Source organism: Mauremys mutica, chromosome 17 (genome assembly GCF_020497125.1).
Source record: "Mauremys mutica isolate MM-2020 ecotype Southern chromosome 17, ASM2049712v1, whole genome shotgun sequence".
Lineage (NCBI taxonomy): Eukaryota > Metazoa > Chordata > Testudines > Geoemydidae > Mauremys > Mauremys mutica.
Genome location: NC_059088.1, coordinates 21,080,523 through 21,095,571, shown reverse-complemented (window position 1 = coordinate 21,095,571; position 15,049 = coordinate 21,080,523). Strand labels below are relative to the sequence as shown.

At 58.1% G+C, this 15,049-nt stretch overlaps 2 protein-coding genes across 7 annotated transcripts in view; one reads left to right on the top strand and one right to left on the bottom strand.

Moving 5' to 3' along the window:
- Positions 1-5,079, top strand: part of DEDD (death effector domain containing) — a 40,092-nt gene extending 35,013 nt beyond the window's left edge. For all 6 annotated transcript variants that reach the window (XM_044991281.1, XM_044991278.1, XM_044991279.1 and 3 more), the window contains one exon: positions 2,035-5,079. In XM_044991281.1, coding sequence (XP_044847216.1) covers positions 2,035-2,411 — 377 coding nt within the window. In that variant the 3' untranslated portion in view covers positions 2,412-5,079. The remainder of the gene's footprint in view (positions 1-2,034) is intronic.
- A 967-nt stretch (positions 5,080-6,046) lies between these two features.
- NIT1 (nitrilase 1) lies at positions 6,047-15,038 on the bottom strand. Its single transcript, XM_044991275.1, has 7 exons — positions 14,833-15,038; positions 12,744-12,848; positions 12,230-12,505; positions 11,215-11,318; positions 9,312-9,445; positions 7,789-7,914; positions 6,047-7,484 (listed from the first exon to the last, which is right to left on the bottom strand). Coding segments are annotated over exons 1-7 (1,026 nt in total). The 5' UTR covers positions 14,835-15,038; the 3' UTR covers positions 6,047-7,205.
- Positions 15,039-15,049: the final 11 nt, after the last annotated feature.

Here is a 15,049-nt window from a genome sequence, read left to right as displayed (position 1 = left end):
CCCGGCCCCCCAAAGGGTTTTTTAGTCTTGGTCTCAGGGAGGAATCTCTCCAAGGGGTTGAGAAGCCGTGGAGGTCTTCACTGAGGTGCTAAATGTTGTGTGATGGGAGTTGGGTACTTCCAGCATGGTCAGGTTTGGAAGACTTGGCATCAGTAGACCCACTTCTTTACTCTGCTTCGTCATGGGGATGACAGTCTCCTGGGAGATCAGTGAGTTGGGAGGGGCTCCTGGCCGCGAGCTCTGTCGCTTCAGCTCTTCACGAGGGGCCAGGAAAGGCTGCCTTCGATTGTGACAGCAGGACTTAATTCCAAACTTTCCCATTGAAAGTGAGGTGCTTTGATCCCCTCTGGATGACCCTGAACGGCCTTCTCCTCTATTGCCTGTGCAGAGCGCTAGCTTCTGCCATGAGTGAGATTGATCGATTGGTCAGGACTTCCAGTTCCCTGGTGCTGTGGCATCTGGGTATGTGATTTTAAACAGCCCTCATGAGGCAGCACCAATAGCACCTCCCACCTGTGCCATCCAAACCCACCTCCCAGCAGTGAGCCCAGCCTGGGCTCTGAAGGCACTGGTGGGCAGGCTGCCCAAAGGAGCTGGTTCCCCAGCCGGGGACCCTCTGCTGCCTCCACTCTTTGAGCATGATCACCAGTCTAGGGACGGTGAGCAGAATGACCTCTGCTGTTCGCAGCCATTAGCACTGCCTGGAGGAGAAGTGCTCCCTAGGCCAGGTGGGTCCCACACTGCTTGGGACTGGTACAGGAGAATGTGCTCCTGCCAGCGGGCGCCGCTAGATGGGAGCTTATTGGGATAGTCCCGCCTGGAGGTATTGATGGGTGAGGAGTGTGTCTGCAGGGAAAGACCGTGGCCTCTTAGCCACCCACAGATAAACCTGTTTTGAGCCACCACTGCTACCTGCAAAGCCCAGAGCAGCCCAGAGGCCTGGCCTCTGGCAAGGGGTGACCGTGTTTCTGCAGCACATGGAGCAGGCAGAGACCCCCATCCCTCCTCCCGCTGCCACCCCCCTTCACCAGCCACATGGCTCCATTAGCCAGACTGAGGCAGCCTATTCCCAGCCATGTGCCTGTCTCGCCCGAGACTGCACTGCCTGGTTCTGAGAGTGGTTACAGCTGGCCCAGCCCCCTTGCTTCCCCCCAGCAGCCTTCTCTGTACGTCCAACAGGAGCTGGGAGTGGAGGGCAGCAGCCGCCATCAGAGTTGGGCCCATGTTTTAATTCACAAGAAAAAACTGGCCATGGTGCCTGCCGTGGAGGGAAAGCTCCTGGCACTCGACTACAGCAAGGTCCACTCAGTGCGCTCGTGATCAGTCAGACAGCGCCTCGAGCTCAGAGCTGGCAGCCACGCTGACCCGGTCTGTCCGTGGGAATCGGCGTGGGCATGCGTATGCCCGTGACGGTGGGGCACTGCGCAGCTGATGCAAATAGGCAGAAGGGGGGTGGGCTTTGGAGGAGACAGGCTGGCGTCTCTGCAGCGCTGGGTGCTGATACTGAGCTGGGAATCTGGGCACTCTGGGCCGGGTTTTCGGGAAAAGCTTAGTGCCCAGTTAGGCGCCTACAGAGAAGGGCTCGTCCAGCAGCTCCTGCTGTAGGGGTGCGTAGGGCCAGGCACAAGGCACTGCCCTGTCAGCTGGAAACAGACCTGCTGTCGCTGATATTTGTGACTGTTCATTGGCTCTTGGTTTTGGGGCTGGTTGCCATGACTTCTAGGCACACAGCACACGGGAGAGGCAAGGCTGGGTCCAATAGCCAGGACCTGCGGTCCCGCCTCCCCACCCATCACCAGAGCCACCTCGCATATGGTGAAGTGGGGAAGGAGCAGTGAGCTGGGGGCTAGTGGCCACTCTTGGGTTCCAGTCTGAGCTCCACTGCTGGCTCTGGCCTGGGTTACATCCCTACCCTCTGTGCCATCTGGACGGGGCAGCTGCTCCTTCCCCAGGGCGTGGAGCGCTGGGCTCCTCAGGCAGATGGGGGGGGTTGCAGTGAACTCGCTAATGTCCTGCCCTGCCTTCCGCCCCCAGACATCCGCCTGCGAGTCCGAGCCGAGTACTGCCAGCACGAGACGGCGCTCCAGGGCAACGTCTTCTCCAACAAGCAGGATCCCCTGGAGCGGCAGTTCGAGCGCTTCAACCAGGCCAACACCATCTTAAAATCCCGGGACCTGGGCTCTATCATCTGTGACATAAAATTCTCAGAGCTCACCTACCTCGACGCCTTCTGGCGCGACTACATAAACGGCTCGTTGCTGGAGGCCCTCAAGGGCGTCTTCATCACGGACTCGCTCAAGCAAGCCGTGGGCCACGAGGCCATCAAGCTGCTGGTCAACGTGGATGAGGAGGATTATGAGGTTGGGCGCCAGAAACTCCTGCGGAACTTGATGCTGCACACGGCCCCTTGACCCTCCCCCCGGGCTTGGCCTTGGCTGCAATTTGGGAGCCAATCGTTTCGTTTTTTTTTAAAAGGAAAAATCATTAAAAACCCACCGACCCCCCAGCAACCTCCTGCCGAGCGTGTGTAACTGTAGGACCTGCCTGAGCGGCGGGAGGGCTGGGCTGCCACTTAACCAGCTCTCTGGTGGCCCCAGCCTGGCCAAGAGCCCATGAGACCTGGGGCATCCCAGAGAGCAAGTCCCGCTCTGCTCCGGGAGCCTGGCTGGAGGACGCCGAACCGCCCAGCGGTAGGAAGGGAGAGCGGCCGGCAGGAGCGCTGGGTGCTCCCGCGTTCTGTCCTGTCCTATCCTCCCTCTGCCCCGGCTTCCCTTGGGCTGGTTTTTCTTTTAGACGGTCTTGTGGTGCCGGGGCCCGTGCGTGGGGGGGACGCAGGGATGAGGGGGGCCGGGGAGGTGGGGCTCTTGATTATTCACTTTAATAAAAATGAGCGAGCGCAGCGGGAGCTGTGTGCGTGTGGAGAGAACAGCATGCGGGGGTGGGGGGCCTGTGGCATTGGCCTTCCATTGATGGGAGCCCGTTTCCACCAGTCCACGTAGCACTCGGGTGGCTCTGAGCCGGCCAGGTCTGCGCTTAGCCAGCGTGGGATGCCGGGAGGGAGGCTGAGCTAAGTGATGCTGGCGCGGCCCTGTGGCATCGTCTGCTCTAGGCCGGGCGGGCTTGTTTCAGGGGTGACAGCTGCACCAACGGAGCCTGTGCTGAGCTAACGGTGGGGTCAGTGTTCCCAGCTCCCAGCCTGCAGGCCTTTGTTATCCCCTTCCCAACAATCCCTGCCAGGCCTCTGACCCCAGAGAGGAACAAGGGGCTCCCTGCCGCTCTGATGCATAGAGCTGGTCCAGCCACGCCTGCGCTCCCCCCAGAACTGTGAGATGCTTGTAGGCCCAGCAGAAGAGTTGTGCACATGGCGATGGGCATCCCCACTCTCTTTGCCTGCAGGGTGGGGAGGCAGGTGGGCAGGGCCGGGCTTTTGGGATGTTCAGGGGCAGTGTCACGGCACCAGGGCCTGGGGTGGGGAGTGTCTCAAGTGATGCTCCGTCTCCCTCTTGCTACTACAAGGCCAGGCCCAGCGGCGGTGTGGTGGGGTTGGCTGCGTCCCCTGGGCTGTGCAGCGGGGAGGGATGCAGGGGAGCAGGTTGCAGAGTAACACTTTGACACAGGGCCCATTCCCAGGTGGAAAGAAGCTGGCTCCTATCTGATCCTACCCCATAACGGAAGGGTTGTGAGTTGAATTTGTTCCCCCTGCCCAGATGTACAGGCTCCTGCAGGGAACCTAGAGGTGGGGAAAAATCCAATCGGGCCACTCAGGGTGGTACTGCTGGTTTGCTCCCGGTCAGCTCCTTGGCGCTGGGTCTTGTCTGTCTGTCGCTGGCACTGGCCATCCCAGGAGGAAGGAGCTGCTCCCAGCAGGCACCAGTAGGAGGTGCTGTCCTGCATTAGGCCTGTCTAGTTACAGCCTGGGGCCAGCAAGCTGTTCGTTTGCAAAACGCCTGGCACCTCGGGGCTGCTGTAATACAAACAGTCTCAGAAGTGGCCCTCTGCCTGCCCCTCCCTTGTGATCCCACAGCTGAGAGAGACCCCTTGCCCAGCGTGGGGACTGAGCTGGATAAAGCAATAACACGCTAGAGACTGTGGTCCAAGCGCCTCCCCCCACTGCACGCAGGACACCAGAGGCCACTGAGCGGGCTGGGCCGGTGGCTGGCTTAGCTGCATATTTTAAATTTTGGGATGACATTTGTTACCTTTCGGTAACAGGGCTTGTTCCCTCCTCTCCCCCTCTCCTGTTGAGCCCAGAACTTGGTGCCAGGACAGACACGGCCACTTTGTAACATGTCAGGGACCCATTGGGCCTGAGGCCAGACCTGGCAGCTGGAGGCTGACTGGGCTTGTCAATGAAATGGGCACTCTGAGTACCAATCTTCCAGGGGCAAGGAGTGCATTTTAATTGGAAAATTCTCTTCCTCCCCAGTTCCTTTCCTGGTAACTCAAGTAAACACCCAAGGATTTAGGAGTCTCAAACCTAAAGCAGCTCCACAGAATTCCACACAGTTAAGGGAGAACAAATGGGTCAGAGGGTTATTTTTCTGGATTTGATTTTCTTCTTCCCACCCTCCCAAATCTCTGCTGAGCTGCAGGATGTTTTCAGCCCAGATCTTCAAAGGTATGTAGGTGCCCAACTCCCAAGGGGAGAGACGCACCTCAGTACTCTTGGGGATCTGTGCCTTGAAAGACGGTTGGAAGCCAGATCAGTGCACCTGGGGTGGAGGAATGTTTGTTATGGCTGGCTGCCTCCCTACCCAGGCATGGGCAGAGGGATAAGAAAGAGGGTGTTGTGCTTACCAAGTCCCTCTCCAATGAAGATGGCATGTGATAGCCCTGCGGGCTGCAACCCTCATGCCTCAATGGGATTGTTTGGTGTGTGTTGATGCATTTTCTATCCACAGGTTTTCTCAGCTGAGAGCGTGTAGACCCCCCTCCCCGCACACACCTCCCTGTTTAAGGACAATTCTGGCACAAACTGTGTAATTTCTGTGACTCTTCTGTATTTTTTAAACTTCCAATATAACAGTCATAATCCCCGTGTAGCTTTCAGTTTTCTTGAAATAAACATCTACTGCATCTCGTCTGCTTCCTTACTGCTCGGCCAGATGGACCTGCTGCTGCTTGGTCACTTCCGTTCCCTTCCAGCTGTTTTGTTCTGAAGTGTCTCATCTGGCCTCTGGTTTTCCATTTCCTTCCAGGTGACCGTGAGCCCTGCAGAAGCACATCTGCCTGGGCAGCGTAACGTTTATCTTCTTTCTCAGATCCCAACTAAGCCCCAGAGCGACGTTAGCCTGGCGTGCTGCTGCTGGGCCATGGGGTGCTTGGCTGCTGTTCCCCCTCTTTGGTTTGGCAAAGGTGCAATCCTCATTATTGTGTCATAGCTGCACTTCAATTAAAGATGCTGGGCTGGGGAAAAGGAGCCATGAGTAGCAGGGGCCCTGTGGGTTGCATGGCTAGAGAATGCCCCTCTTCCCTGCTGAATTCAGCGCCAGAACCATCTAGCAATGTCTGCCGGAGTCTGCAGCTGGCCCGAACCACTAGCTCTAACAGGCATGAACTGCCTCACTGGAGGTAGATCAGCCTGTAGGTGATGGAACTGGGGCCTTGATTAATTGCACTGGCTCAGCTAATGCACCCAGCCAGGTTTGGGCTGGACCCTCTTCCCTCCCCCAACTCACAATTCTCTATTATGACTTGACTAAACCCTCATGCTCTTCCTAGGAAGAAATCCAGCCTTGGCCCCGGTTTCTAGATGCAAACCCGAGGGCCACCGCAAAAGTATCATCCTGAAGGTGTCACTCTGGGTGCACCTGCCTGAACAGCCAGGCTCCCTGGTGGGGGGAATGTGGAGGAGGCCGGGGAAGTCATTACAAGCTGGGAAGATAAGCCAGGATTTCTGCTCTAACCCCTCGAGAGACAGGGAACGTGTTTCCTCCTAAACTGTTGGGCCTTAGGCCTTGCTCCCCATAGGGCCAGTGGGATTGGAGAAGAAAGTGACACACAAGAGGGACAGTAGCTTAGGTGCAAGGCAGAGCCCCCAGGAAGCACTGGGGCAGGCGCTGACTGCCTGCAGAGGGGTGATAATGGCAGGCAGGGGATACTGAGCCTGGGGGAGAGAGGTACAGGGGGAAGATGACCCAGTTCTCTTGCTTCACCCCAGGGTTGTGGCCCGTTTTCAGCCCTCTGGGTTGTCCGTGACTTCAGTTACTGTCATTTGTCCTTTCACCAGCTGCCTGGGTCTCATGCTAACATGGAGCTTTTCACCTAAAATCTTGGCGCATGTGAGTGTCACAGGACAGACAGGGAAATGCGGGGGGAGGAAGGTCTCAGCAGTGTTGTAGGGGCTATAACTAAGGTGCACCTCCCTGCTCCAGGACCCCCTGGGCTCTAACGGTGAAGTAGCCCAGGCCAATCCATCCCTTGCCGAGGCCCAAGGGGGGAATCAGGCCCACCCTAAGTGCTCAGAAGTAGCAGGGACTCCACACTCTCTTAGAACTTCCTACCTAGTTATAAATGACAGGGGAACCACCCAGGGTGGAGAGCACTGGCCCCTCCCCCCCCCCCGCAGGGTGGCAGGAAGAGCCCACAGGCCAGTCTTAGGGCAGGGAAATAGTGCTAAGGGCAGCAAGCAGGACGCCTCAGGAGCTGGTGCAGCTCAAGCATTTGCTGAGAGGGGACCTGATCTGTGACAGCAGCTCAGCCCTGCACCCCTTGCTCAGCCCCAGCCTCCTCGGGAACCTCTCCGCTGAGTGGGGTTTTTACCAGCAGCCGCCTCAGTTCTGCTTCTTCCCTCTGCCGCTGGAGCCCGCTGCCAATGCTCCTCCCATGGGGTGGCTGCTGCCTGGGGGCCGACCGTCACAGCTGCGTGGAGAAGCTGGAGGCTTGGCTGGAGCTGCTCCCTTCACCTCTGGGAAATGCTCAGTTTTCGTTAGGGCCTGACAAGGCAGCACCAGCTGGAGCAGGAATTGTGCTGCAGTTCCATGTTGTCCTCTAGAGGGCGCCTCTGCCCAGCACGCCCTGGGAGAGGCCTCTGGCCATCTCAGCCATTCGTCCCCTTGCTAAATGAATCAGTGACTGATCACTGGGTCTGTGGGGGGGTGGAGGGGTGATAGCAGGAGGGGTCTCTGCTCCCTGCTCTGCCTCCTGATCATGGAGCATTGCAGGGCTTGATTGGCAGTGGCGGATTTTCCTGGGGGGGCAGCCCCTCAGGGAGGCAGGGGTTTCTTCAGCACAGTGACCCTGCCGTACAGATCAGCCCGCCGGTGGGTGCAGATTGGCATCTCCTGGCGGATGCGGCGCAGGTAGCCCAGGTCGATCTGCGCGTAGCACAGGCCCGGCCCCTCCTGGCACTGGGCGATCACGGAGCCCCAGGGGTCCACCACCATGGTGTGGCCGTAGGAGGTGCGGCGCTCATGGTTCTTCCCGGTCTGAGCTGCTGCCACCACGTAGCACTGGGTCTCGATGGCACGGGCTCGCAGCAGCACCTGAGTGGGGCGGACAAAGGGGCAGGGCTGCTCACCACAGACGCTCCCCGCCAAGCTCCAACCCAGCCAACCCCCTGGCCAGCTCCTGGGCTGTTGGCAGGAGGCTCTGAGCCCAGGCTTCCCCAGATCATCCCACCAGCGGGTCTCAGCTCAGTCTCGGCTGGAAGCGTTCATTGCCTGACACTTCTAATGGTCAGGAGCGGTTCTAATGCCTGCACACCCACTAGAGTGCGCCATGGTCTCACACACACAGGCTCTGCACTGCCCGTGTCACTACAACACAGGTAGTCACGGCTGGACTCACCTCCCAGTGGGCGGAGCCTGTGGTGACCGTGAAGGCTGATGGGTAGGTGAGAATCTCTGCCCCCTCCTGGGTTAGCGCCAGAGAGATTTCTGGGAAACGCAGGTCATAGCAGATGGCGAGGCCGACCTGGCGGAGGAAGAGAGGTTCTCTGAGCAGGCGAATGACACAGAGACCCCCATGGGTGCTGCTAGGGATGGGCCTCAACCAAGCAAGGGCCGCATGTGCCCTAGGCTCCAGAACTCACCCCCAGGGCAGCTCCGGCCCTGTCTGCACAACATCTGCCACCAAAGTGAGGGGATGCGAGGGCCTGATTGTGCCTGCTGCTCCCCAGCCCCCATCCTCCTCCCCCTCACCCCTAGGGTCACTGCTTCGGCCCTCTCGGGAGAGGCATTCGGGGCAGCTCCATGATGTGTATCACCTCAGTGTGTAACAGCATCGATGGAAACCCAGAGGCCACCAGGTGCTCTACTCATCAATCAGCACATTCAGCCTGGGCCACCCCATAGCAAGGAAGGCCTGGCACATGGAGGACAGGGAACCATGGGAGGAGAGAGCCAAGGGACTGGGGCTATTTCACTGGAGAGGCCAACTGGGCTCCCATTTACCCTGTGCCCAAACACCCAGGGGCGCTAGATGCATTGTACAGGCCACCCATGGAAAGCTGCAAGAATGTACTTTCTAGATGACCCACAGAACTCACTGCTGCAGGATTTCACTGCAGCAGACATTGGCAGGGATCAGTCAGGAGATGGGAGCCAGGATGGCACCTACACGGATACTAGCAGGAATCAGAATGACGTGGGCCGTTGGTCCTCATGCTCCAGGGGTTACTGGGGGTCAGGCATAAAGCCACACTGCACACCAGGGTGTGTCATGGTCACTGCTGGGGGAGGGGTTGGGTATGCTGCCCCAGTGGTCTGTCATGCATTAGTGAAATCAGGGAACTGGTCCTGACACCACCACTGCATCTGGAAGCAGTTACCTGTACCAAATATGGTGATGCCAGCCAAATATTCAGCCCAGTGAGACACCTGCCTTCCCTCCTCCGGGCTGTGGCAGGGAATCAAGGAAGCCAGCACAGGTTACTGGGGCTCCCGGTTGGGCCTGGGGCTCCCCCAGCCTCAGTTTGCAATAGCACTTCCCCCCCCCGCTTTGAACTCTCATCTTCCATGGAACAGTCCTACCTGGGGCAGGCAGTGGCCCAGGGCCCTGAGCAATGACCCAGCCAGGCCTCAACTCCCAATGGAAACATTTCTGAATTCTCAAAAATACTCGCCAGAGGGGAAACCCGTCTCCAGCCCAGCCCAGCGGAACGGGAGATGCTGAGGGCTCTGTCTCAGCAGCCATGGGAGCTGCTGCCATGAGGGTTCAGGCTCAGTGGCTGCAGGAGCCCTGCTCTGTTCTCAGCTAAGTCCAGAGTCACCCCCGCTGTCGGTGCCGTCGCTCTAGATTGACAGCCTGAGAGTCTCGGATCTTGGCTCACCCTGCCCAGCACCCCCTCCCTGCCGCACCCGGGCTCCTACCTTCCCAGCAGGGGTGCTGACAGGCGGCACAATCTCAGGCCCGGGGTTGGTGAATTTGCTCTCCTTCATAGACACTCGCCCTTCCAGCTCCACGTCGCAGAGGTGGGTCTTCCTGTACGTGGCCACGATGTGCCCTGGGGATGAGGGGGAGAGGAGACTGCAGGCAGCATGGGCATTCCCCTGCCTCTGGAGAATCACTAGGAGAAGGGGGGTCAGGGGAAACGGCCAACACCCCATGCTCTGCAGCGCTGGCCAGGTGAGATCTCCATTGCTTTGCAACCCCACCACTGACTCCTCCCCACAGCTCCTAGAAGGTGGGTCAGCAGCATTGTCCCCACTGGAGGCAAGGGGAAGGGACGTCCCCAGCAAAGGACAGAGCTGAGGATAAAACCCAGGAGTCCTGACTCCCAGACTGCCTCCTTCTTCCCAGCCTAGATGAATCAGGGATCCGGTTCATGCCCTGGCCCCGAGCTGCCAGCATGTGTGTGATGCTGTCTAAAGGGGAAGGTGACAGTCTACACTAATGTGGTCACCACTTTTACAAAAGTGTGATAAATCTTGTTCAAAGTATGTATTGTGGGGGATCACGGGGAAAGTTGTAAGCCGCTGAGTATTATTATCCTGTTATAATGTGTGTATTGACACTGTGTGTGGAGTTATGAAATTCTGGTATATTATTTGTAACTCAAACATGTGGTATATCTGGGAAACGCACACAGGCTGGCTCTTCAGGTATAACAAAAGAACTGTAAATAGGGGCCTCTGCATGTTGCCACAGAGCCCCCTCAGACTGCATGTGCACAGGCGGGGCCAGCAAAATTTGTAGTTCGCATCCAGGACAGATGGCAAAGCACGTACGCCACGGAACTGTCTGACCCATGACACAGCCAGGATTTTTCCAGCAAAATGGCTCAAGATATAAAGAGGGAGACCAACGGCCCCTCACCACCTCTTTCCTACCTCATCTCAGGACTGGTGAATTCTAACGGGGGAAATTTAAAATAAATGGACTGAGGTCCCCAAAACTATCTGGCCGACCCAGGGAGACTTAGAGACAACTAGCAGATTTAACATCCTGCTCTCATTTTGGACAACATAGTCTGATCCAACTTTTATTTGTTTTGGCCTTTTAATAACCCTCATTCCTTTTTCTTAGTTCATCAATCTTTAGTTAGTTTACTAAAGGATTGGCTGCAGTGTTGTCTTTGGTTTAAGGTCCTGAGCATCCACTGATCTGTTTTAATAACCTTTCCTCACAGAAGTCTAGTCTGCCGGGGTGATGATATAGGCTGGAATGTCTACAGGGACTGTCTGCGGCTCTGGGTTAAGCTAGTATGGGAAGCCAAAAAACCCCCCCAAAAAACAAGAAGTCCTTGTGGCACCTTAGAGGCTAACAAATGTATTTGGGCATAAGCTTTCGTAGGCTAAAACCCACTTCATCAGATGCATGCAGTGGAAAACACAGTAGGAAGAGATATATACATAGAGAACTGCATGCATCCCATGAAGTGGGTTTTAGCCCACAAAAGCTTATGCCCAAATAAATTTGTTAGTCTCTAAGGTGCCACAAGGACTCCTTGGTTTTTTGCTGATACAGACTAACACGGCTGCTACTCTGAAACCTACGGCGATCCAGGAACACACATTTGTTGCAGCTCTGATTAAATCTAATTCTAGACTATAGCCTGAGTGTGGGCGCGTCCGCCTAGTCTGACCCTGAGATTGGCCCTCTCAGCTGTGACCCATACCAGGCACAGCGACAACAGGCAGACAGCAGTGACCCCTTCACATCCATCAGTTATCTCACAATCGCAGGGGCTAGGAGCCAGGCCAGCGGGCACAAAGGGCAGTGCCAGGAGATTTCCCTGCAGGGAGGGGCTGGCGCGGCGCCCGACGCTCTCACCTGTGGGGTCCAGGAGCAGGTGGCAGTTATAAATCCTCTGGGTGCTGGCCCAGTCCTCGCCTCTCTCGTGGAAGCCGCCCAGAGACAGCCACACTCCGCACTCCCTGCCAGGCACAGATGCACCCGTGTTACACACGGAGCTTGGAGCCCTCCCTGGACCCTCCCTGCCCCCCACGTGCCCAAGCAGTGACTCTGGAGCCTGACAGCCTCAACCCCCAGAGCGACTACAGCCCAGAGCAAGCTGCCCTCCCGCCCTGCCAAGGCCCCACCAGAGGATAGCGCGGGTTCCACGGCTCACTCAGCGCTCGGCCCGTCTGCCAGCTACTGCCAGCCACGTCTGTCCAATAGGAACAGGACTGAGTCCCAGATGGGGACAGTGCCCGAACCAGCAGCCAGAGCAGACGGGCTCCACAGCCTGTCCCGACGAGAGCAGCTGTGGTACACGCTGCCATTCAGAGAGATGCTGTCGAGGCTGGGAGGCCTGCGGTGAACCCTAACCAGCTTCACTTTGCTGCTTCTCCTCCTTCCCTGCCTGCCCCATCGGCTCCGCTAGGGCCCTTCCCGACGGGGTTCTGCTCACGTCCAACCTCTCCCCCTTGAGGGTCTGACCCTTCAGAGATCTGGCACCACCCAGGGTAGATCATTCCTGCCAGCTCCCACACCGAGTCCCTTGCTTCCAGAGCGATAATGACAGAGTGAAGGGTGTTCAGGAACAATCGGCAGTGACAATGGGGGAAGCTTCAAAGCAAGGGGAGCAAGCTCCAGCCAGACCAGGGATAGACAGGGCGGTACACGGGGCTGAAATAGTGAGAACAGGGCGAAATGAAGCTGGATCACCGTTTGGCTGGAAAGCAGAGTACAGCCGTGGGGCAGCTCCCCAGGGATGGGGCGAGAGCCCCATCACACAGGCCATTTGAACAAGGCTGGGCTAAGTGAGTGGGCCCAATCCTGCCCTGGCCCTGAAAGGGATCTCTCAGCGCCGCCTGTGCTACTCTTCCATCGTACAGAGCCGTACCTGGCCAGGCCGGCGTAGCGCTGAATCTGGGCCCCCTCCAGGTTCTCAGCCAGGCTCAGGGTCTCTTGCATGTCGCTGCCGATGAAGTCGAAGGCCTCGGGGAGGAAGACGACACAGGCGCCACGCTGCGCTGCCTCCCGGATGAGCTGTGAGCAGCTGGCGAAGTTCTGCTCCTTGTCGGGCGTGGAGGTGAGCTGGCACACGGCGATGAGGGGCTTCAGCGCATTGGCAGCCATGATGCCAGGCTGCCAAGGGGCACAGGACAGCAGGGCAGGGCTGGGGGCCAGGAACAAGAGGAGAGTGGAACAGACTGATCAGGGGAGGGGCAGATGGCTGAGCCAGCCCAGCTCCCTGTGGTCCCGGTGGGGATGCCGTTTTGCTGGACAGGAGTGTAAAGGGTCCTCCCAGAGATGGCCTTGGACAGGACGCCTATGCAAAGGCCTTAGAGAATCGAGCATCAGCTTCCTCCAACTCTCCCCAGGTGCCCAACTCCCCACAACCATGCCCATCGTACCTGCGGCTGGCTGGGCAGGATGGGATCCTTCGCAGCTGTCTCCCGGGAGCCTGGCAAAAGGCACGGTGCAGCGGGCACAGGGGGGTCTGGATCACTGCTCTCAGCCTGGGGAATGCACAGGAAAAGTGGGGTTAATGATTCTGTTTAACCGCTGCAGCAAGAGGCCCAGACTAACCCCTCTCCTTGGAGACCTGATGCTGCCTGCTGATGGGGGCCCGGGGTGATGGGTGGAAGTGAGGGCGGGGAGAAATGATTTAAAAGAAGATCAGTGTCTCCCTTCTCAATAGAAAATAATAATAATGGGAAATGGGAAGAACCCTACCACAACACACCAGCACAGAGCTCAGGAACAACCCTACCACAACAAATGAGCACAGCCAACCCAGCGCTCATGAACTATCCTACCATAACAAACCAGCCTGGTGTTCAGGAACAACCCTACTACAACAAACCATCCCAGTGCTCAATAACAACCCTACCATAACACAAGAGCGTGGTGCTCAGGAACAACCCTACCGTAACAAACGAACACAGCCAGCCTAGTGCTCCTGAACAATCCTACCATAACAAACCAGCCCAGTGCTCACAAACACCCCTATCACAACACACCAGCCTGGCCAGCCCAAATGCTTGATTTAGTTGGAGATTGGTCCTGCTTTGAGCAGGGGGTTGGACTAGATACCTCCTGAGGTCCCTTCCAACCCTGATATTCTATGATTCTATGCTCCTGAACAACCGTACCACAACACACCAGCCCGGCACTCAGTATCACAGCTTGGCACAGTCCTCGAGAAGCTTTCCAAGATACCTGTGCCAACAAACATCAATACTCCTTCATCCAGATTCATGTCCCTTTTGCAGCCACTTCCCCTGAACATCTGACCCGAGAGGCTTCCTGGACTGACCATCCTAGAAACGTGGCCCCAAGAAGGTGGCTCAGGCAGCCAGAAACAAGAAACCAGTTTCTTGCTGTTCAGTGGTTTATCTCAGCAACAGCAGGAAGGTCAAGTCTGGCCTCCTCGCCCCAGGGTTGGTTGAAGGAGCTATGGGAGGGCTCAGTGAACTTTGAGCTTGTCTTCTCAACGTGCATGTGAAAATACCCCCAACAACCTGCCTCCAGCCATAACAGCAAACCTTACCAAAGCAAAACCATCCACTGCACACACTAATTCTCCAAGGGAGAGGGTAAGAGAACAAACCATGCATGCCAGATGCCCGGCAATTGCTTAATGCATGACCGGAAGGCGCTCCTACGCCGGCAACGAGCAAGATGGCACAAGAATCTACGGAGAGCAGAAACCTCGAACAACTTAATCGAAGGGCAGGGGTGTTGTATCGTTAAGAAAGGCTTCCGTTAGCCAAGCTGTGCATTTGCTGTTGAGGTCAAAATGGCATCAACACAAATCTGAGCTTTAAACAGTTTGATGCAAAGTCTCTTCCCCTTTCAACTCTGGCCTGTGGGGCTCTGGGGACTGACGCTAGGTCTGCAGTTATCCCAGGGGCCGCCGGCCTCGACGGGAGCGGAGTTTGTAATGGAAAAACCCAGGCCCTATATTTTGTTGCACCGAAATCTCGGTCTCTGGATGGACAGAAACGCAATGGCGAGATCAGACCCGCTGCTGACTGCCGAGGAAACGGGCCGCACCGGACAGACAAAAGCAGCGGGAGCAGAGGCCGCCCCCCACCAGGGGCTCTTGGGCCAGCCCCGCCCTATCGCCTCATGTCCCGCCCCCCCCACTCCTCCCCTCCCAGGGCAGCGCCCCCCACTGGCCAAACCCGCCTGCGCTGCCCGCCAGGCCCCAGGGTAACCCCCCCACCCCCAGCCACGCCCGCCAGGCCCCAGGGTAACCCCCCCACCGCCCCGCCCCCCCCTGCCTGCCAGGCCCCAGGGTAACCCCCCCACCCCCAGCCACGCCCGCCAGGCCCCAGGGTAACCCCCCCACCCCAGCCACGCCCGCCAGGCCCCAGGGTAACCCCCCCACCGCCCCGCCCCCTGCGCTGCTTGCCAGGCCCCAGGGTAACCCCCCCCCCCCGCCCCCTGCGCTGCCTGCCCCCGGGTAACCGCCCCCCCAGCGAGCGGGGCCGTTACATGGAGCAGGCCGCGGGGACGGGGCGACCCGGCTCCTCAGGCTCAGCCCCCAGAGCAGCCGGCGGGTGGGCGAGGCCGCTCCTGGCTCCCCCGGACCGACGCCGCCGGAAGCCTGCGGGGGGCGGGGGGTGGAGACCGGAGCAAGGTCCAAGCGAGCCGGAAGGGCCCCTAACGCAGGCGGCGGCCCAGGAGCGGCGCTAGGGGCACGTGCCCCAAA

What these genes read in the sequence shown, in the direction of transcription:
- NIT1 (XM_044991275.1), bottom strand. An exon ending in CGCTACGCCGGCCTGGCCAG is followed by an intron (nt 11,319 to 12,229) that starts GTACGGCTCTGT and finishes TGTGCCTGGCAG; the next exon opens with GGAGTGCGGAGTGTGGCTGT. An exon ending in CCTGCTCCTGGACCCCACAG is followed by an intron (nt 9,446 to 11,214) that starts GTGAGAGCGTCG and finishes CCTCATCCCCAG; the next exon opens with GGCACATCGTGGCCACGTAC.